Genomic DNA, 23,422 nt, shown 5'->3' with positions numbered 1-23,422 from the left:
AGTTTTGCATCAATGTGCATTTTCTTTACTACAAGAAACTGACTGAAACCCCCCAGCAGTTTAAGAAAATCAAAAATTTTATTAGAAACAGGGCAATAAAAAAACGAGGCAAAAATTAGAGACAGTCGGACATCGGACAGATATGGCAACTAGTAAACAATGAATTCTACTGCCACAAATTAAGTTTTATTTCACTATCAGGATAAAGATCAGGAGAATGGACCAAGTAGCAGTGATGTTAAAATAATCAAAAGATATTCTTGAAAAGTTGGATCACCCCTGAGATTCAAAACATGGCAATCTACATACATCCAAACGTTAACATACCCAGATATTAACCCTTTTCACATTAGTAAAATTTTAAGACAACTCAAACAAAACTGCCATAAAATAGCTCAAATGTCAAGTCCACAAGTAAAAACACAACATACACACCCATCTTAATGGAGTTAAAAAAACAGGCATTAATGTGTTCTACTGTTACTTGTCATGTGAAAGTCTTCCATGTGATGCTGAAAATAAGCATACATTAGATGTAAACAGAAACGATATGACGGTGTACGTGACAAAATGCAATACAAGGAACGGAGCTGAACTAAGTGCAGTTTTAGTGGGTTCAGACTACAAGATAAGTCATAACAAACTAGAAAACACACGGAGACAATGTGCTTGTTACTAGATGTAAAACCCACCAATTCCTCCGCCACCTTCCAATGCAGAATAGCAGGAATTGAAAATATTAAATTAAGTGGCGGTAGCAGATGGAATCTCTTTCTCCCGCAAATAAGCATCACAATACAAACAAGACAATGGACGGACTTCTCGGATAGGCTACCGCAACTGACAAGTGAGCCAGCACCTCCACCCCCTTGGAATAGTGAACAGAGGCATTCCATCCATTCATCACGTAAAAATGTTACAAATCAAAGAAAATAAAAACAAACATTCAGGAATGGCTAAACACCAAGAATCCGGAACTCTAGCACTACTGCTAACAGATGCATTCGCTGTGAGCAGCTCCAGCAGTCTGTAACATTATAAGAATGAGTGAAACCGCTACACCATTGCAAGTGCAATCTCCCCATTCGGGACAAGACAGATGCTGTATTCTAGCCCGATGCACTTTCCCCCAGCTGCTGATGTGGTGAGGATGATGAAGATAGGTAGCAAACTACTGCAGCAGACTCAAGTCACAGCCACTTTCTAAACAAAATAGCCTAGGCCCACATTATTAAAAGACTTCTGCAACAACTACATGGACACTCTCAGCGCATGCTGCAACCTGGCCACCAGCAGCATGGGGCCGACCCCTTAACAATAGACATTCCTAACAGCTCTAACTCCACTCAGCCCTACGCCATGTTGGAATACAGCCCCGAGACAGGCGGTTCCCGGACGGGGGCAGCAAACGAAAGGAAGTGTCCCGGACCAAGCATCCCCACCACCCTCCTGCTCCCTACTGTCACTCGCTGACTTCACTTACATTTCTCGCCCGGGGACCTGGCCGCCACGAGTACAACTAGGGCCGCGAAGTAAGTGGCGCCCACCTCCATGGTGTTCTAACACCGAATTCCAACTCTAAGTATCGTTTTGTTCCGTCCTTCTGCCTATCACTCACAATCCGCAGCTAGTGCTTACTTACAGCTTCCCACATGATTGGTCATTCAAGGCCTACCAGTGATTGGCTGAGCGCAACGCCATGCCCCGCCCCAACTACTGGCGAGTAAACATCCCTTAGTCTGTCGTGTTACTCACGTATCGTACTTCCACAATATATACAGTAGGGGAGTAACTGTCCTTGCCTAAAGGGCATAACGTAGTAGCTGTCAAGATAAAACTGAAAATATGCAGGTTACCGGGAATAGAACCAGCTCATTAGGCATCACAATGCACTCTTTAAACTGCTAATCGAAATAGCTTTACTCTAGTAGCATAGAAATATGAATGAACTGTGTGTTTACAGTATTTTCCAGATTTGCAGCGTAACCTGCCATTGACCAAGTTCACCAGTTTAATTTTCTTTCTTGATAAAGGGAATGGAATGATGCAGACTGTTTTCAGCGACAGAAGCACATACTGCAACCTGCCACGATTAAAGACATAGACTAATGTGTTTACAAGTAATAAAAGACTGGTAGTGATAAAAATTACAAATACACAGTATACAACAAGCAGACATAGCTCTCAACCTCTCAGCACAAAAAATGTGTACAAAGCCAAAAATAATTGGGAGACAAAGCCCAAAAATAGGGACACATTTTAAATATTGTCCTTATAAACTTAGACAGTTGCTAGAATAAAATGTCTTGCTTTACCATTTATTTTCTGAAGGACATGAAGTCTGAAACTCAAATGCATGTTATTATTTAGTGAATTCAATCATCACTGATTTGCCACAAAAGTCCAGAAAATAACAAATTGTATAAAGAACAGACCAAAAGTATGAGACAAAAATCTGAGCATCCTGAGAAAACCTGGACAGTTGAGAGGTTTGCAAGCAGATGTTCTGAGAATTTAGGGAGGCTCTTAGTACTGAATATTACAAGCATACAGTAGTGCATAAGCAAGTAATCCGAGAATCTAGGATGGCTGTTAGTAATAAACATTACAAATTTACAGTACAGTCACAGTCATATATAGGGTTGTCAGTCACCTGGCCTTTCTGCAGAACAATAATCTATATGGGCTGTGTTAAGAATTTGTTAAGAAACTGCGTTGGTACTTTTACTTTGTCATATGAATTCATCAAAAGAACTTTCTTAGAAATGTAAAGTAACAGGTTGGTTATCCTTTGAGCTTTCTAGTTCAAGCTTTTCCAGGGTCTGAGAGGTAGTGCTCCACATTTTAGATTGTGAAGGTTAACAGCTATGACGGATGTATCCAGCAAAAAAAAAAAAAAAAAGCACATATCGTAATTTTATGATAATACATTTCATCTTAACCGTTCGGGTTTCGGAGAAAATGGTCTTGTATATGGCACACTTTAGTACCATAAAACACAACAGAATCATGTAAACGTGTTAATTTAAGTATTTATTTGTGTAGAATATGCTATGTTAAATTTGCTTTACATGCACACCTTGTATTTATGCAAGACTCCACTTAGTTTCTATAATTGCCTATGTGCTCGGTTGTGGCTGAAAAAAATAATTGAACAAGAAAAATAAAGAACACAGAGTTTTTATTTAGCTGTCAAATGTGATTGGGAGGAATAATACAAAATCTTACGTTTCAGAAAAATAAAAGGCTCACGGTGGGCATTTGAAATGTTGGCCATCTTATCCACCCGAGCAGGGACCATTTTACCGCCTGTCACTCTTTATGCAGGACAGTCCCGGTTTGGATAGTTGTGTCCTGCGTGGGAGGGACAAGAAAAGTGGCATATTTCCTGAGATTTAGGGGCAATAATTATTCCTAAATTTTCACAAATAGGTGCATAAAACAATTATTTTGCGTCCAAAGCAACTGAAATTCTAAAATAATTAGGTTTTATCTTGGCACCAAAGTGAAAATTGAAACTGGTGGGGCTATAGTTTTTCCTGCAAAAGTTCACGTTTCCACACAAAATGTTTAATCTGGGCTGGCATCAGAAAGATGGTAACCTTAATTAAGAAATAACTAAGAATTATAAATAAAAAATAAGTAAATAAATAGACCTAAGGATACTCACTGCTTTAGGAAAGGGTGAAGGGGGAAGTAACAATGTTCAATTCAAAACATAGAGAGTATTAGGAAAAACGTTATCAATTTTGGTATATGCACGACACAGTTATTGCAATTAAAGCCAAGTATGGGGGTGGGGGGGGGGGGGGTGCAATTTCGGAGCGGAGTTCGTGAAGAGTGATTGATGCTTAATAAGACTGAGAGCAGTGAGTTATTAAGGTCACATCTCCAACCAATTATATAGGAACCTTTTGTCGCTGCTATTGTGTTTAAATATAACGTTAAAGTTAAGTCAGCCAAGGTAGAAGAGTTTAATCGCCTGGAGAGCTCATTCCGACTCCAATCGAAACCTATTACTTCGGTGTTATGATGGTAATTTCATGCCTCCCAAATGTACCCCTCGTTTTGAAGAACGTTCCTCACTTAATGTTCCATTTTTTGCACACTATAAGTGTCACACATTTATTGCTAATAACTGTTTAGATAATATCCATTAATAAATAATGCCGAATTGTATTCATTCATAAAAATAACTTTTTATAAGTATAAAGTAACGCATGGCGAGCTTCCAAGTTTTTCAGTTGTTACTAACCGTTTAATAATTTTCACATTTTGCCTATTTGTTCCACATAACGAGAGGTAGCGTTCCACGTTTTGGAGATGAGATGCTGAGAGCTATGTCTCAAGCTTTGAGAGGTGGATTTGTTTACAATTGAGCCAAGCACATTTTGAGAAAGAAAAACGAGACAGTAACATAATTCTGAACTGTCCAGATTTCCACAGACTGTCCAGATTTTTGCCTCGTATTTTTGGTCTGTGTGCCTCATATAATTTGTTTTCTGGCGATAGACATGTAATTACGTTTCAGGCTTCATACCCTTCAGAAAAATGTACTCTAACACAAAACCTGTTTTTCTAGCAACGTTTTAAGTTTATAAGAGCAATATTTAAAACCTGTCCCTAATTTGGGGTCTTTGTCCTCCCATTATTTTTGGTTTTGTCCAGATTTCTTGCGCTAAGAGATTAAGATGTATGGACAGTAAGTCTAGTAGGAGATTCCAGTGCAAGGAAACGTCCAGCACCATATATATACCTTAATGTTTGGGTGTATACCTCCCAACTGCATATTTTTGGTCTGCTCCTCATAAAATTTTGATTTTCTGGCAAATCAATGACAAATCTTTGAGGACTGAAGTCAGAAAACAATGACAGACGTTTGAGTTACAGACTTACTACTGTTCAGAAAATTCATGCTAATGCAAAATCTGTTATTCTATCAACTGTCTATGTGTGTAAGAGCAATGTTTAAAAATTGTCCCTATTTTTGGGCCTTTGACCCCCATTATATATGGCTTTATCTAGATTTCTCTGTCTTAGAGGTTGAGAGGTATGTTTGGGTGACCTTTTATATTATTTTGCTAGCTGAATTCTAAAGAGTTATCTAAATTAACCCTGAGGTACTTTGTACTTTCCAACTGATTCAGTCTTGAGTACTATTTGGGGGGGGGGGGGGGGGCACTTGGAAGGATGATTCAAACTATATTTCTATTTTTTGACTACTAAGTGAAAATAGCAGGTAATTTCCTTAGTGTTCTAGTTTGCAAGATCCACTGTTTAGATTTTTCCATTACTCAGATGAATATTCACTGACTGCCATAAAAGTGGTATTATAAGTGTAATAGGTTATGCCTAAATCACTCCAGTGAAACTCTATGGTATTAACAAATACAAGAAAAATATGAATTCATATGGTCTGATAAGGCAGTGTTCAAATTAACTCTAGTTACCCTGCCCTAAAAGTAACTCCTAAACTAAGTGCACAAGGTATAGCATAGTCAATGGTATGTAACGGATGCAAAAAAAAAAAAATCATAACTGATCATATCAAATGCATATGATAGATGGAACAAAATGGCTACACTGAGAAAAGCTCTATATGAAAACAGACTAACATATGTTAAGAGTCTACATATAGGCATGCCAATGCCAAAATCCTTTCAGAACTGATGATGATCATCAATCTGTAGAGAGGTATTTATCTGTAAGGTAAGACAGTAGCTGAGTGTGCAGTTCAGTTTCTAAGAATTCAAAAGTGCACTAGGATGAAAGTTTCTTGCTTTAACAGCGGGACCATCTCTGTGCAGTAAAGTCTCCTCCCAAAATCCAGAACAAACTCCTGTCCAATGCAGTATATAACATGAGAATCACAAGTCAGGCCAATTGTTTTGCAGCAAGGTAAAGAAGCTTTGGTGGCATGATAGTTGATATGATAGTGTCTGGCAGTTTCATCTTGGCTATCAGACTACATATTTGGGAGACCCCAACCTATGAGATGAAATGTTTAAGTAGACCCAAGATTTATCATGTTTAATAGATTGGATGGCTAGAAAGGGACGATCAGAGCAGCCCATTAGAAACTAAATTTTTTATGTCTGTCTATTTTCCTATGTCTGATGCACTAGTATGATGGTACTGAATGGTGTTATGGCTAGGTTTTAAAACTCAATGGAAACTTCTGTAGTATTGTTTAGTATATGTAGGATTATTTTGTTTGTTTAGAAACAACATTCTCTTATTTGCTTTAATATGGTTCCTGTAAGATTTTAAGATGTTTGTATGAATTACAGGTTGAAGGAAGTTTGTCCTTTAAGAAGTGTGCCCATGTTTTGTCCCCAAGAATAATTTCTGATATTAGTTCAGGTAGTATTCATGGAACACTGTTTTCTAGTTTTGTGACCTTACATGATTGAGGTGTTACCCATGGAACACTGGTTTCTAGTATTTTTACTTAAACTTTTGAAGGAAATCACTTCATTAAGAAACAGCGATTACTAGGATACTAGGAATCTTGGATTGTGGCAGACGATGCTTCTTCACAATATTGTTTTTTTAAGAATCCAACTGTCTGTAAATTGAAGCAACTATGACTTCTCAAATTAACATTCATGAAAGATATAATGATACAGCAGATGAATCAGCCAGAACTAAGTGACTAAAGCCAACCAGCATCCCTGAAGCATTTACAAGCAGAGACTTCAGTCATGTGAGGCGAGCGAAGGCTTTAATGGCAGTAACTATTGATCATCATTCCTCAGTCCATGAGGGAATGAGTTCCATACTTACAAAGCAATACTATTAAAAGTTTCTTTCCTCAATAGACATTCCAGACTACCATTCTAAATGTGAGTGGACTGTCCTTTTGTGATCTAAGTGGACAGCATACTGGGTTATGTTTTTTTTAGCTTAAATGCAAGAAGAAGGTGTAGCAAGAATCGTGATGTAACATTTTAAAACGGCTGTAGCAATAAAGAAAATTAAGGTCAAAACAACGCTTTGTTTTCTGTCCTCTTGACATCAAGCAGACATAAGAAGTATTGCTTGATATAATGATTTAAAAAGAACTGCAGCAGTAAATGTTCCTAAGTAAAAGGCAGACTAGACAGGCTTTCTATCTTCTGTAATCAAGCAAATCTAATAAGTAGGGTAGCTGTTTCAGTTACTGGTAATGAATGCATTTGCCTTTTGTAACAGGAAACACTGGTGTTTTTTCTAGATTCAGACAGTAAAGTAAAGCAACATATCTTATTTAATTTTGTCTGGAGCAACTGTATATCTTAAGGAGAGTAAATAGTATTTAAAGGAACCTCATACTTAAATGCTGGGCTGAGAATACTTTTAAGAAAAAAGTGCTGTGAGCTACAGTAGGATGAAGCATTTATTTGTTTGTAGATTAGTTTCAGACAGCAAAGGACTTTCACTGTAGCTACCTCAGAGTGATGTTTAAAAGTGACTGGTTTAGCAAAACTCTGAGGTGTCTATATAAAGGGACTTTATTAATACAGTTGAAAGGGTCTGATACAGTATGGGGTATTGCATTTGAGAGTCTTTGATGAGAACCAAATTCCATGGACCATGTTTTATCTGTATTGCTGCTAATCACTGTTTTTATTTCAGACCTCTGCCAGATTCTTAAAATCATTTTGCACTGCATTCTGAATAGAGGCTGCTAGCATTAGTAAAAAGAAATGTGTTTAAATGCCATGCATTTCTAGTTACTAGACATTGTGCCCAAAACAATGTTTTCTGATACCTCTTAATATAGTGGCATATGTGTAAGATAAGGAAGAACTGATCCAGACTGCAGGCATTTTGTCTTCAAAGTAGTTAGAGACCCAAGCTGGGGGTTCCTCATTGAAACCAGTCTTAGAGAGTGTGTATAACAGCAACATATGAAACCACAAGTCAAACACTCTTTTAGGGTCCTCAGCTAGAACACAAGAAAGCAGGCCATTTTCCATTTTGCAGTTTTAAGCAAAGCTTTGTTTTGAATATTAGTAAATCCCTATCTACCTACAGTATCTTGGATTAATAACTTGAGCACTCAGTAACTACAATATGGGGACATACCTCTCAACTGTCCAGATTTTATAGAATGGCCAGATTTGTGACTCATATTTTTGGTCTGTTCCTCATAAAATGTGTGGTTTTCTGGCAAATCATTGAAGATTGAAGTTAATAAATTATGATGCACACACGTTTCAGACTTTATATCCTTCTGAAAAATGCATGTTAACACAAATTCTGCCATTCTAGCAAATTTCTAAGTTTATCAGAGCAGTATATTTACACTGTGTCGCTATTTTTGGGCCTTTGTCCTCCCATAATTTTAGGCTTTGTCCAGATTTCTTGTGCTAAGAAGTTGAGATGTATGCATAAGTATATTAAACTGATTAAAAGACCAATAGAACAGAGCAATGGCCACTGACTGAGTTAGTAAGCACATATATGTCCTTCACCTGTCGGGTCTTTTGGTGATAACGACTTCTACTAAAGAGAGTCATTTCCAGAACTTAGCCTACAACAGATGATAGATGATAGAGGAGGCAATCTGAATTAAAATGTGAAAAAAAAACTCAGTGATAAAGGTGAAATATCCACGAGTCTTTCCAGTTTAAATTACAATCATCCAGCAGATTAAAATAATTCTTACTGCTTCATTCAGAAACATAAAGAAGTAATCAAGCTAGTAGAGGACGCACATATGAAGTACAGGCAACTAATCTGATGCTACCTTTGAACGTAGTCTGTGTCAGTTTGGGCACAGCTATTTTCATGAAAATATACAAAATGTAATCTTCCTGGCTTTAGCTAAGATTCTATAATTACCAGAAGGTCATGTTCTTGTGTAGTTCTCTAGGGTTCAGATAAATTCAACTTTTTGTTTGTACATCCTGCATTGAAGGTGTGCCATCGTTTATATCCCTGCAGCTATATGCTATGTGGAGGTTAGAAGTGGTCATCAGAGGGATATCATGTGAATGTAGGAAAGGTAAATGCCCACAGTAGGGTATCTGGATTAGTTTCAACTTCTCAGCCTTGATTAATCCTTAGATTAATCTCTGTAACTGAGATTAATGAGTTTGTTGCAGTTTTTAGTGCTCTAGATGAAGGTATTCAGTAAGCAACTGTTTTTTTACTAGTTTTGTGGGGAGCAATGCCATATAGCAATTATGATTCTAACATCAGTACTCAGGCTCCACAGTCATGTGGGTATGCTGAGTTTAGCTGCCATATTGCAATTACAATTCTAACATCGGTACTCAGGCTCCACAATCATGTGACTATACTGAGTTTAGCTCTCCCTTGTATGGTTGCACCATGCATTGTATTTTAGTCTCAAAGCTTGTCTAACACAAATATTATGGATAAGAATATGGGAAAGAACAGACAGGAGTAGTAGTTACCTTTAATGTTCCATAATGGTTGAAAACAGTTACTTTTAATGTTCCATGATGGTTGAAAACAGAGCTATCTATAATCAGTTGTGGGGTTAAAAGCCACCAAATTGCATCAGATGCAAAGAATGAAGCCAAAGGTCATGGTTGGTTGCCTTTCAGTCACCAGGATTCCCCACATCATACACGCACAAGACCTTGCACCACAAGTACTCATAATACACAGTCGTAGTACACATTTGAGCAAATGACTTGCGACACACCTCCCTGGACTATATGAAGAGAGACTTCACAGAGCTCTTGGAATATTTGACCAAGGGAGGTATGAATCTAGCCTTGAGCATCATTTTGCCATCACCAAGACTGATGATGCAATACAAACAAAGAATTGCTGACTTCCACAACTGGCTTTGCTTCTATGTCATTTGGGTATATATATACATATATATATATATATATATATATATATATATATATATATATGTGTGTGTGTGTGTGTGTGTGTGTGTGTGTGTGTGTGTGTATATATATATATATATATATATATATATATATATATATAAATAACTATATATATATATATATATATATATATATATACACACACACAGTGGCTAAACCTTACCCACTCACGTAGTGCCCTTTTTAGGCAATGTCAGTTTTACTAAGCTTCCAGCTTAAAAAACAGACTCTAAATAATGTAAAGGTGTTCCTACTCAATACTATAACCTCAACAAAAAACTCCACTCCCTGCAAGCACTACTGACCCTCAAATGCATCAATATTTGGATCGTCATGGAGACATAGCTAAAGACCATTGTGATCACCCCATCAGACCAGTTTCAACATCTACCACACATTCAGATCCACAACACTAGATAAAGGGACTAAAAGCAATGGTGTATCTATATTCATAAAACAAAATATCACCTCCAGACTAGAGAGAAAGGATAACAATCTGGAACTCCTCCATTTCTAACTTCCCATTAACAAAACCATTTATCACATCATAGGTTCATAGGTTGGTACTAGGCTATTGGCCCTAGGGCCTATACAAGCCTAGCCATAACAATTCCCTGGATATTTCATAGCTTAATTATAGGCCTCCTCTATGGCCCCTTGTTCCATATCTCCTACTTGACTAGTGTGGAGTCCCCATGCATTACGCCAAACACCAACTGGCTCTGCTCCTGCATCAAGCCAGGCTAATACCACATAAGCCCACATCAAATTTCATCTCCGAAATTTTATAGTCTCCATGTATTTCCCACTCCCACTTGTTAACACCACCTATCAGCTACCTACAATAAGAGTATAATTTGATCATTTCTTTTTTTTTTGTAAGGGTATACATATGTACACGTATTAAAATATACTCAAATGATCAACTAAAGATGGATCCCTGCCCTCAAAAAAAAAGAAAAAAAAAAGAAAAAAAATATATATGACTTTACTATATTTTAATAACTTTCTCCTTTGTATATTGTACTTTCTTTATTGTCTCTAGATATTTCTGTTAAAATCTATGTAAAACCGACACTGTACCTGTCAATGTTGTTCTTGTTTTATTGGAGCTTTTCTCCCTGGGTCTCCGCTGAAAATGGGCTCACACGCAGACGGACTATCCCGGTCAACAAATGTAAAATAAATAAAATAAATAAGAGACTTCAACTACCTCGCCATCAACTGGAAGATTTATATATCCTTCAACATGTATGCCCTGAGATTTCTGGACTTCATAAATACAAAGTCTTTTGAATAGTTAGTCTGTTCCCCAACTAGGCAGGACAAAATCCTGGACTTGGTCCTCTCCAATATGAGACAGCTGTATTCTCCACCTATTATTACATCCACCCTAGTCAAATTGGACCATGAATAAGTCACATTCACCATAAGACTTAAGCGAGAAGCATCTCCAAATATCTAAGTATTCAGAGATTATACAAAGGCTAATCAACTAAAACTGAGTGATTACCTGGCTGAATTCAACACCCCCTCCAATCTGATGATCCCACTGTGTATGTAGAATCCTTTACTGCCAAATTCTGTGCACACTTGAATAGCTGCTTACCTGCATCTGACCCCCCCCTCAGAAGTAAATACGTTGCCAAATTTAAAAGTAACACTCTATGGTGGAACCAAATATAAACAGGCTCTACAACAAAAGAAAGAAAAGAAACATTGCTTGCAGTAATACATGTAAGTCTCAAGATGGTGACAAACTTGTTAGGAAATTTCTCTCCCTGATCAAATCAATCAAAGCTAGCTATGAGGTAAAAATAGCCAAGCAGGCAAAATATAACCATAAATCCTTCTTTGACAATGTTAGAAACCGCAGGAACAATGTCCAGCACTGCACAGAGCTAATAGTAAATGATATGACATACTCAGAACCTGAGGATATAGCCAATCTACTAGAGGATAAATTGAGCTCAAGCTTCATTCCCCTATCCCCCCAACATTCACAGATCACATACCTGAATCTACTCCTCCCTCCAAATCTCCTAAAGACAAGTCCTCAAAGCACTTTCTAAGGACAGGAACCTTCTTCTGTGAAGCCAGATGACATATCAGGCTGAAGAAGGACCTCTCAACTCCCCTACAGAGGCTATTCAGTATTAGTCTCCAAAAATGTATTGTGCCAGATGAATGGAGAATAGTGACTGTCATCTCACTGCACAGAGTTGGGGCATTAATGGTCCTGGGTAGTTATAGATTCATAAGTCTGACCAGCCTCATCTGTAAGGTTATGGAAAGGATCATTATGGAATTAATAAATAATGACTTAGTAACCTACAGACTCTTGACTCATTCCAGTTCAGTTCTGCAAGGGCAGATCCTGCCTGCTTAACCTGATCAATTTCTTTACAAAGGTTACTGAAGCAACGGGTGAGGGACAATTGGTATACACTGCATATTTACAGCTTGCAAAAGCATTCAATATCATTCCCATACATGGGTATTGTTGCTAAACTATCCCAACTAAATGTTAATCCCTAGACAACTCATTGGATAACAAATTGGCTCTCAAACAGAGTACAGGGAATTAGGATAGTGGTTCTATCTCCTCCAACAGACCTGTCACTTGTGGAGTACTCCAGGTTCAGTTCTTGGGCCACTCCTCTTTGGCATTTACTTTTTTGGGTCAAAGTTAATGCTAAGGGTTTATGATTGGTTAAGTTTACAGATGACTATAAGCTTAGTGCCACCATATACACTCTAGAGGACACCAAGATCCTCCAAATATATAGCTGGTGTCATAGCCATGAACTTAAACAAAATGCCAAAAAAATGTATAATACTGTTCTTCAACAAGCATGATGCCCCCCTATAAGCATCACATCAACAACACACTCCTGAAAAGTGATCTGGCAGTTAGGTACCTGGGAACCTATGTGGACAAAAATCTGTTCTTTGATCACCACAAAACCACAAAAAAAAGAAAGTCCTTTTTCATTGCACAGTTTATTAATAAGGGTATGGTGTCTAGGTCCAGGAATGTGATCATTCCACTCTGTTTGGAACTTATTAGGCTATTCATTGAGTATAATGTCCCCTTTAGTATGTATCTGTCAAAACATTTACCAGAAAGTGAATGACCACAGCAGTTTTTCACCCAGAAAATCAAGGGCCTAAAAAAAACTGACCATCTCAAAGCTTTGTCCCTCTTCTCAGTATCATACAGTCTACTGAGGGTAATTTCTGTCTCATGTACAGATCCTCAACATACCTTATCCATTCAGATCAATTGCACTTCTGCAAGTTGGCACACCTGCTCAAGAGATTTTAATCTCTTCTACAACTTAAACAGGACATGTTGGAGAGATAGATATGTAGCACAGAGAATACCACTTATCTGGAATTGTCCTCCTCTCCACATAAAACAAAATACTTCCTTTATATATCCAAATGTAATCTGGACGAATGAATGGGAAATTGAAAATACACCTTGGTTTAGCATCCTTGCCCTTTATGGATAAGGGTACATGTGCTGCCCCAGCTCCGAGTTATTTGTATTAAAATTACAAGGACTAAACATTTCATGGGAAAGCAGGGTTATATTTCTAAAGACCCTACTCTTCCCTTTGATTTACAAAATGCAGTGGATGTCCAGTTCCATAAACGTTGGGTTGCTGAGGCACACAAATGTACACTTGAGTGGGTTAACATTCTTTTAGAGTGAGACATGGTTAAGCAATGAGAGTTGAAAGATCAAATTAAAAATGTGTGCAATACTCTGTCTTCTGGAACACATGCTCCAGTGCTTGATGTTTTTCTAAAACCTAAAACTCAAAGAGTATGAGAAGGAACTGGTGGAAAGAAAGAAAAGGAAACTGCTTCGTGACCTTCGTGATTATGAGAATGGAAAAGCCTTCATTTTCAGGGCAAATCGGAAGAAAGCACGTAATCACGTGAGGTTTCAAAGGGAGGATGACAGCTACCAACCGAATAATTCTTCCTTTTCAGCATTGGATGGCCACTACACCTCCTTTGATGAGGAACCTGAGAATACGGAAGAATATCCAGTTTTACCGCCAGCCCAGCAACCGGGACACCATTATCAAACCTTACAGACTGACTTTAACAACTATAGAGGAGGAAGGCAGGGGAGAAAAGGTCCACGTGAACAGCCAAGACAGTGTCAGAGGGACCCCTATCCCCAGAGGGGATATAAAAGAGGTAAAAGATAATTCATTACCTCCTTCCTGTGATAGTCATGTGGTCAACCTTTTAGGATATGTATTTTCTGACTGTGAGTTTGCAGTTTTAAACCACGGCTTGAAATTTATACCTATGGTGTTGCCACGTATATACGATATTAAACGTGATGTTTTTAAATTTAGTAGAAAGTTGCATTTGAAGCATTATTTTAATAAAATGTATAAAGATGAGATTTTGGTTGATTCTGACAACAGTATGAATACCTCTTGTGAGAGTTTTTACACATGTGACTCTGAAAGTTCTCATAATGCTTATTGTTGTTTGGACACTCGAAATGTTCAAATTAAAAGTGTCTTTTTACCTCCTTTTTTAAATGAAGAGGTTGTTCATTTTTCCAACATGCTTAACTATGCTATTGAGGATGCATATAACAAATATACTAGGAAAATATATCAGGTTGAATACAATTTGTCTATTGCAGAATGGAAAGTTTTTCAAACTTTGAGTCATATGCAAGATGTTATTTTTAAACCCTCCGACAAAGGAAATAGGCTTGTTGTTATGCATTATGCTCAGTATATGGCCATGTGTGAAGAACATTTAAATAATGATAATATTTATGAGAAAGTTAATGTGTCATTATATAATGATGCAATTTCTAAAAATCGCACCTTCTTAGTACCTGGTTATGCCCTTGTATCACATAACCCCACCCATACTACTATTAACTCCCCAAACTCCTCTCTGATCACATGCTGGATCTCTGATCCCCTGTAAGCTTGGTCATCTGAAAGGGTACTTTTCACTGTAGAATCTTACTTGATATATTTTCTTCTCTTACCAATGTATAACTGACATTGTCTTTTTACCTATGTTCTATATCTTCTTTTACCTGGAGTGTTTTATTAATTTCTTATTATATTACTATGCTCAGCATATATGATAAAACCTGTTTTGTGTATTATGCAGGATGTACTGTAACTGACATTGTCTTTTACCTATGTTCTATATGTTCTTTTACCTGGAGTGTTTTATTAATTTCTTGTTGTATTACTATGCTCAGCATACATGATGTAACCTGTTTTGTGTATTATGCTGGATGTACTGTAATTTGTATAACTTGATGCTGGAGCTTTTCTCCCCAGGCCTCAGCTGAAAATGGACCTGGTCCAGTCGGAATTTCCTGGTTAACAAATGTAAAATAAATAAAATAAAAATAAAATGTTGAGCTATTGCAGAAAGGTTATAGACTGGGATATTTTACTGATATATATATTAAGAAAAAGTTTAATATTGATGGATTTAAAATGGCATATTTTTATTGCCTCCCCAAAATTCATAAAAAATTTACAAACCCCCCCTGGGAGGCCTATAGTTTCTGGGTGTGAATATTTTTCACATAAATTGTGTCTTTTTTTGCATGGCTATTTGGCACCTGTAGTCAACACTTTACCATCTTACATACTTTTGTATTTGACTTCCTAGACAAGATTAAGGACATTAAGTGGAATAGTCAAATTTATTTTTTTTACACTAGATGTCAAGAGCCTCTGCACGAATATTCATCATGAGTTTGGTATTGAGGCTCTTAGATTTTTTCTAGGTATTTCTCCAGTAGTAGAGTATATAATAGAACTTGTACACTTCTGTCTTACACATAACTTTTTTGAATTCAACAATAGTTTGTATAGACAGAGGCAGGGTACAGCAATGGGGGGTGCCTTTGCCCCTATGTATGCCAACTTAAGTATGGGCCTTTTTGAGAACGAATATCTCTATAGGAGTACATTTTTTTTGTCAATATGTAAACGGGTATTAGAGATACATTGATGACCTAATTTTTAAAGCTCAAGGGGGAGAGGAATTAGTTTCAGATTTTGTTACTTCCTTACACAATAATATACATGGTTTAGAATTTGATGGTCTTAATATGGGAACACAGGTATCTTATCTAGATGTTACTATTAGTATTAGGTATGGTACTGAGTTATATACGTCAGTACACAGAAAGTTTGACCAAGGCACACAGTTTGTTCATGGACAAAGCTGTCATCCCTTGCATACCCTGGAAGCATTGCCTTATGGTGAAATGCTTAGAATATCTAGGTTGTGCAAAAATATACATGATTTTAAACAGGAAATGGGGAAAACTGTTGATATGTTTAACAAGAGAGGCTATAGTAAAGATTTGATTGAGAGAAGTTGGGATAAATTTTCCAAAAACAGTAATTATGAAAAAGGGAATTATGATGTGAACAAACAGTTAACAGGTCCTTCTTGCAGGATGAACAAAGAACACAAAGATTTTATTTACTTTGTCACAACATTTGGCTGTTTCAGCTCTGAAATTGTACAGCAAATAAAGTATTACTGGAATTATCTGTGTTCCTTGAAAAATGTGTCCACATGGCTTAATGAGAAATTGGGAATCTCTTACAGAAGAGGTAAAAATATACAGAACTTTATAGTGAGAGGAAGGTTCTGTATTCCATCTATGAACTTAAGTCACAGACCAACAATAAGGGGCATGTCCATCTGTGGCAAATGTAAAGCCTGTAAATTTGTGGTAAGAAGTTTTTTGAAGATTAATAATATTCCTTTTGAAACATGGAACAACTTTACTCGTGACACTGAGGGTGTTATCTACGCCCTCAGATGTCCCTGTAACCAATTTTATATTGGGGAGACCAAAAGGACATTTAAAGTTAGGTTATTAGAACACATAAGAGACATTAACAATAAAAAGGAGGAAAGTTCTGTAGCAGCACATTTTGAAAAATTCCATCAAGGCAGTAGTGAGGGGCTACAAGGGGCAGTTTTAAAAAAGGTTAATGTGTCTTGTTTTGATGCATCTCTCCTTAAAAAACAGCTTTTATTCAAAGAATTAGTATATATTTTGAAATGTAACACTTTGTACCCATATGGGTTAAATAAAGAGCTAAATCGGAGAATGTTAATTTAAATATATAATTGATTGATTGTTAATTGATTATGGTATTTTAGGCAAGCTGTGTATTATGCTCTTTACTCCTTGAAGGCTTCTTTGCCGAGACGTTAGAGACAGAGATTTTACAATAAAGAAGTTTTGGATTTACTGGACGGTTGTATTTTTGTTGTTTTTCTGCTTTTGATGTTTTTTATGTTTCTAAACATCCTCATAGCTCAATAGCCTGGTAAGTACCTATGAACCTACAAAACCTATAAACTGCAGCTAGAAGTGATCAGACTATTAAGAGTGACAAACTGCCTAACGGAATGTATATGGCTTAACCGTAGGATATCTCTAGAATGTCTTTCATATGTGAAGTGCTGACTGGCTGATGACATCACATTAAAATGTAAAGGGCATCAGTGTGTAACAAAATGCATCAGTAATAAATAATGAAAAAAAAAAAACATAAACGCAAGCAGCTGCTGCCTGTCCACTTCCAGTTCCTCACAAGCACAGGAAGTAGTAAATGCAGTTCCAAGCTTCATCAGCTTAGTCTTTGGGTCAGTTTGGTCTTATTACTTAGCACTGTAGAGTGAAAGACAGTCATAGCACAATGGCTGACAGACCTGTGTAGAACTGCCACGTTTTGTATAGTGGAAGGAATAATCATACATGATGGTCGAACATACTTACAGGTACAAAACATCAGCTTGGAACATGTATTTACTACCCAGAGCAGTGCCTAACAGCAATGCTATCACCCTCATATTAAATTATTATTTTGAATCAACCTCAGAAATAAGAAAACAACAAATGTGACTATTAAACATTTTTGGTATTTTAGTAGCCCTGTATTTGTGCTCTTTACTGGTATAGGTTCAAGTCATGTTTAGTTTATTAGCAGAAAGTGCAATTTGTTTAAAGAGTAAACCATGAGCACAGTACTGAATTCTTTTTACTGGATTTGCATCTCCAGTGCTGCTAGTTCAGAAATTCCTAGGCAGTGATGTGTTTTTTGCCAGGGTAAGCTAAAAATTGTCATATAATTTACTATTTGGGTGGTGCCATGGTAGAGTGGCTGACATTGATGCATTACAGGTCCAGGGTTTAGTTTTGGCATCAAGATACTGTGTGGATGACCTTTGCCTATTGTTAATACGAGTTTTCTCTTAGTTGCTTGTTTTCCTTCTAAAGACATCAAAATACACAGCAACAGGAACTGTGTAACACAAAACCAAATAAAAAAGAGAGAAAACAGTTCCAATGGAACACTCAAATAGTGTTTGAAGATAGTCACACGAATGTGCTAAATAAAATAAAAAATTATTGATATGAGCGCTTTTTCGTCTTTATAAAACAAGACTTCATCAGAAACCTTCTAAAGACATGCTGTTCAGGATCTTGTTTATTCTAATAAAATAAATTGTCCCTAATTGTATTTTGTGACTTTTCTACCTTGCCAAAATTTAGGATTCACTGAGAATGAATGTGTTAACAGATGTGCATAGGTTCATAGATTAGTACTAAGCTAACTGCCCTTTCGAGCCATTTTAAGCCTAGCCAATTATCCCTTGTGAGACTCAAAGCCCGCACCTTGTGTTTGCAAGGCAAACGCCTTAACCATTAGGCCACCCTCTATAATTAATAAACATAATTGTATTAAATAGCTGCTATATGTGTATGTGTTTGCCAGAGATTCTCTAAAACAAAGTATCCAACTGAGTCTAAACCCTTGACAAAAATACTTGTTTGCATGCAGTGCCTTTTAGAAAAAAAATATGTGCAACATACAATAATGAGGCTAGAATACTGCAATATTTGTACTGTTCCTAAACTGTGCAGGCAGCGTTTATTTATATTTTGTTGACTGGGTGGGTGGGTTGGTCCTTGGACCCTTTTCAACCATGACCTAGGTGCAGAATGCACAAAAGTAAAATCAAAAGATTCAAACATAATGCAGCAAAGATTACAGAAGCACACAAAATGTGGTTGTACAGCACTTTCATAGTCTAAATGCTTACATTATCTGCCATTTTAAAAACAATTTAAAGTATCAAGGATTCATGCAAAGTCTCTAATGCCTGTCCAGTAAAGTTCCAACAGGAGAGAAATTGGAGTTGGAAAATGAAACAGAAGTACAGCCTGAGAGTTGGAAAGAGAGTAGGTTATGAAAGAAGCAGAATAATAACATGATGATGTAATGATTAGTGGAGTGAGTATAGCCATTAATCGATTAGCGCAGTAGGTGTTAGTGTACAACTACTACAGACGAAGAATTAGGAGTGAAATATGCATATTTACAATACAGGGAATTCCCTCTGTTATGTGATAGGAGTCTTTAGGAGTTAAGACTTCTTTGAAGGAAAGTTGTGTCAAATCTAGATAATGCGGCAAAGGGCAAAGGCAATCGCATTGTCCAAAAAGGTCCATATATTCAAAGCTATGGTTTTCCAGTAATAACATATGGCTGTGAGAAGTGCACTACAGGTAAGGCCGTGTACTCGAAAATTTATACTTTTGAACTGTGGATAGCTGGGTAGTGCAGATTATCTTTTGTCTATAAAGCAGGTACATTTTTATGCATGTTTTAGGGGCACTATTAATTCTTTCTTGAGCTGTGTCTATTAGTAAGTTGGTGTAGTTGTGCTGGCAGTGTCTATGGGTCCAGACTGGTGAGGAATGACATGTGATTAGAGGTTGCAAAAGCAGCTAAGTTGCTTCTCCACTCAGGCTGATTGGTGTAGGGCTCTTTCTAGGCATGTTCCAATTGGTTAGATCTTTTTCTAGACTATACCCATGCTATCTTAGAATGGTTTCATAAAAGTCCTGTGCATGTTACAACATACAGCTGTGTTTTAAGCAGTCGTTATGTTTAATAAACAAATGCACCGCTTGCAAATTCAGATTTGGAAAGCAACGCTGGAACGTGGAGCTTCATTTCCTTAAATGTCTAGATTTTTTAGTGAAAATTAAAACTGAGGAGACCATAACACACAGCACACCAGTAGTTAGCAGAATGCAGATGAGCAACATTATTGTTGTTGTTTAGCTAAGCCCATCTCTTATGATTTCAAGGACCTCAGCACACTAGGCCTGTTTGTCAACAATTGATTCTTTCAGTTCTCGCAAATTCATATTCATCACTTCAGTAACAATGTCTATCCATCTTAGCCTGTGATGTCCTGTCTTCAGGTTATGTGGCAAAATGTTTTAGTTTTAGTAACAGACTTTCTGATATGTAATCTGGGTTCATTTCCTTAAGCACTGACTGATATGATCTTTGTAGTCTATGAAATTCTCAAATGTTTTCAACAACTCCACAGTCCAGAAGTGTCAGTTTTATAACACACAGCATTACTAGTAGTCCATTTCTCAGAGCCATAGATCATTACTGGAAAACCATAACTTTGATTATATGGACCTTTTCTGACAATGGGATGTCTTTGCATTTTACATCTTATCCAGATTTGTCACAGCGTTCCTTCAAAGAAACAAGCATCTTTTACTTTCATGTTTGCAATCAACAATGAGAGAAATATTTCAGCTCAGGATAATAAAGTCTATCACTGCCTTCACTCCTTTCAAGTCTAGCTGTTAAAAATTGATAGGTCAGGTTTACATAATTTTAGGTTGTCTGATTTTGAGCAGCAAGCCAGCTTTTGTGTTTTCTACTTTCACCTTAATCAGAAGACCTTTTCAACCTTTCCTCACCTTAATCCAGCAGAATGGTATCACCTGCATGTCTGAGGCTAGCATTTCTCACGGTCACTTTTATTCCATCATTTTATTCATGTAACCCATCATTTTGCTTTGCATATTCAGCATATAAATTAAATAAATAGGATAACAATGTACACCCTCATTGCACTCCCTTCCAAATTTTGAACCAACCAGTCAGTTGTTATTCCATATTTGGATCCAGCTGTTGCTTCTGCTTCTTCTTCTTTTTCCGGAGACAAGAAAGGGAATCTGGGATTCCCATTCCTCTTAGAACTTGCTTCAGCCTGTTATGGGCAACACAGTAAAAGCCTTTACAGTAGCTAATAAAGGCAGAAACAAATATTTTTGTGGAGACCTTGCTTTCTCTGTTATCTAGTACCCCTCTCCCTTCTAAAACCAACAGCTTGTACATCTAGCTGTTCTCAGTCCTTGAGCAATACTTTCCTAGCTTGTGAAACAAGTGCAAATGGTCAATATGTTGGACGTTCTTCAGCATTGCCCTTTTTTTGGGATTTGAAAATAAACAGATCAGTTCTAATCCAGTGACCTCTGCTGAGTTTTCAAAAAACCTGTTAACAAAGTCCAAGCAACACTGTAATTGCACCATTTTTCAGCATTTTAAACAACTCAACTGGAATTTCATCACTTCCTGCAGCCTTGAATTAGCAAGGCTTTGTAGGGCCTATTTAACTTCACATTACAATATTGTATAGCTGTAGGTCAGAGAACATATCACACACACACACACACACACACACACAGACACACACACACACACACACACACACATATATATATATATATATATATATATATATATATATATATATATATATATATATATATATATATATATATATATATACATATATACACAGTGGTGTTAGGGTCTTTCTTATATAGTTCTTGTGTATATTCCTGTCATCTCACCTTACTGCCTTTTGCTTTTGATAATTTCATACAACCTTTTGTCTTTTATCTGGAAGCTTTCCTTACTATCACTGATCCTCCTGAAATATCTCTTTTCTTTCCCATCCTGTTATCTTCTGCTAATTATCTGTAGTGCTTATTTTAATATGCCTTCATATCTCTTCTTGCTATTTTCTGAAACTCTGCATTCAGTTTTGGCATATTTTCCCTACGTCCATTAACTTTTGCTGTCCTTCTTTCTTTTGACACTTTGAGGCTTCTGCAAACAGCCATTTTCCTTTTTAATCTTCTATCTGTCTGAAATATTTTTGTTACCGTCTCTTGGATAATATCACACATTTCTGTTCATAATTTTTCCGGTACTCTACCCACTAGGCCTAAACCTTTAAATCTATTTTTGACCTCCACTACATATGCATTTGGAATATTGTTGCACACATATTATCTAGTTGGCCTGGGTGAACATTATAGAGGGGATATAATCATTATTCACTTATCACTGTAGCCGTTCATTAGTCACTCCTTTTCAAACTGACACTGAAGCTGATTTGAGTTCCCTAAGACTTGTCTGTTTCAGTTGTCTCCAACTGTGCAATAACTATACCACTGCCATGAGTATTACTGGTGATGGTCTCTAAAATCCCTTACTGTACACCTTGCAGGTGAAAAAGACCATAATATTTTTGGCACATTGAGAGCAGACACAGATAAGTATTCTAATATCAAACTTAAACAAGCAGCTTAAGTTTCTTCAAATAAAAATAATGATGTATATTTCTTCAAAAAAGGTGTTCAAGAACCATCAGGAACTTTGGACATCTTCCATTGTAGGCTGGAAATTCTGACGAAGTGTTAGTCTACTGACCCTCATAAGGAAATGTAAACTCATCCAGAGCTGCAACTTTGCAAACTGTGAATAAAGGTGTTCAGGGATTTGGCTTTGTCCTGAAAAAAAAAATCCTCAACTATGCCAATCCCTTGATTTGAGCTTTAAGCCAAAGATATTACAATAGATGGTGTTATATCCTTCATATTACTTCAGCAAAGAAGATGGTGCCATGCATCCTTATTCAGTTCATCTCCAGCTCTAGTTGCTACTCAACAATTTCATATACTGTAGTCATGGTGAACAGTCCTCAAAACTGATCTGCATGCCTTGCTGAAGGAAAACAATATACTGATTGTTATAAACATAACCATTTTACCAAGTGGTACCATCAATGAATGCAATAATAAGGTATTCTTTAACTACATCAGAAAATTGAAAGGGAAAATTGTGGCTATAGTATGTTATTAATAAACAATGAAGTGATCATCTAGCTACAGGATAAAATGGATGTGCATCTAAGAAAACATTTAGTAAACTTCACAGTATGTAAAGACATAGGTTGGAATGCTGCAGAGATAAGGAATGACATTGTTTCTTCTATGACTGTTTGAACGATGGCTGTTTGCAGAATCAGTGCTTCACCAGAACTGATCAAGAATACTTTTCCTGTACAACCCACTAGCAAAGAATGAATTAAAAAATTGCAGGTAGACATGTCCCTGGTGCTCACCTTATGAGAGCATGCTCCCACACATCCTCCTATGCTTATTTAGACTAAGTCTACAGTCACACATCACTGGAGAGATAAGATGTCTATGAAAGCATGAATTGGTTTGGCACAAATAGTGGTCTCACACAGTGATTTCACTGGGCTTAAGAATTTAGCATTCAATCCACGCCAAAATGTAATGTTGAACAATTGTGTTTGAAAGACAGAACCTGAAAATTTGG

At 36.9% G+C, this 23,422-nt stretch overlaps 1 protein-coding gene across 1 annotated transcript in view; it reads right to left on the bottom strand.

The window, feature by feature from the left end:
• The window catches only part of TGFBR1 (transforming growth factor beta receptor 1), an 845,154-nt gene extending 843,541 nt beyond the window's left edge, over window positions 1–1,613 (bottom strand). The window contains exon 1 of the mRNA XM_044065109.1: window positions 1,484–1,613. Coding sequence (XP_043921044.1) covers window positions 1,484–1,553 — 70 coding nt within the window. The 5' untranslated portion in view covers window positions 1,554–1,613. The remainder of the gene's footprint in view (window positions 1–1,483) is intronic.
• Window positions 1,614–23,422: the final 21,809 nt, after the last annotated feature.

The sequence above is a fragment of the Protopterus annectens genome, chromosome 3.part0, assembly GCF_019279795.1.
Source record: "Protopterus annectens isolate FY-2018-M chromosome 3.part0, PAN1.0, whole genome shotgun sequence".
Lineage (NCBI taxonomy): Eukaryota > Metazoa > Chordata > Ceratodontiformes > Protopteridae > Protopterus > Protopterus annectens.
The sequence above is the reverse complement of the archived record's forward strand: the minus strand, read 5'-3'. Positions and strand labels throughout refer to the sequence as shown.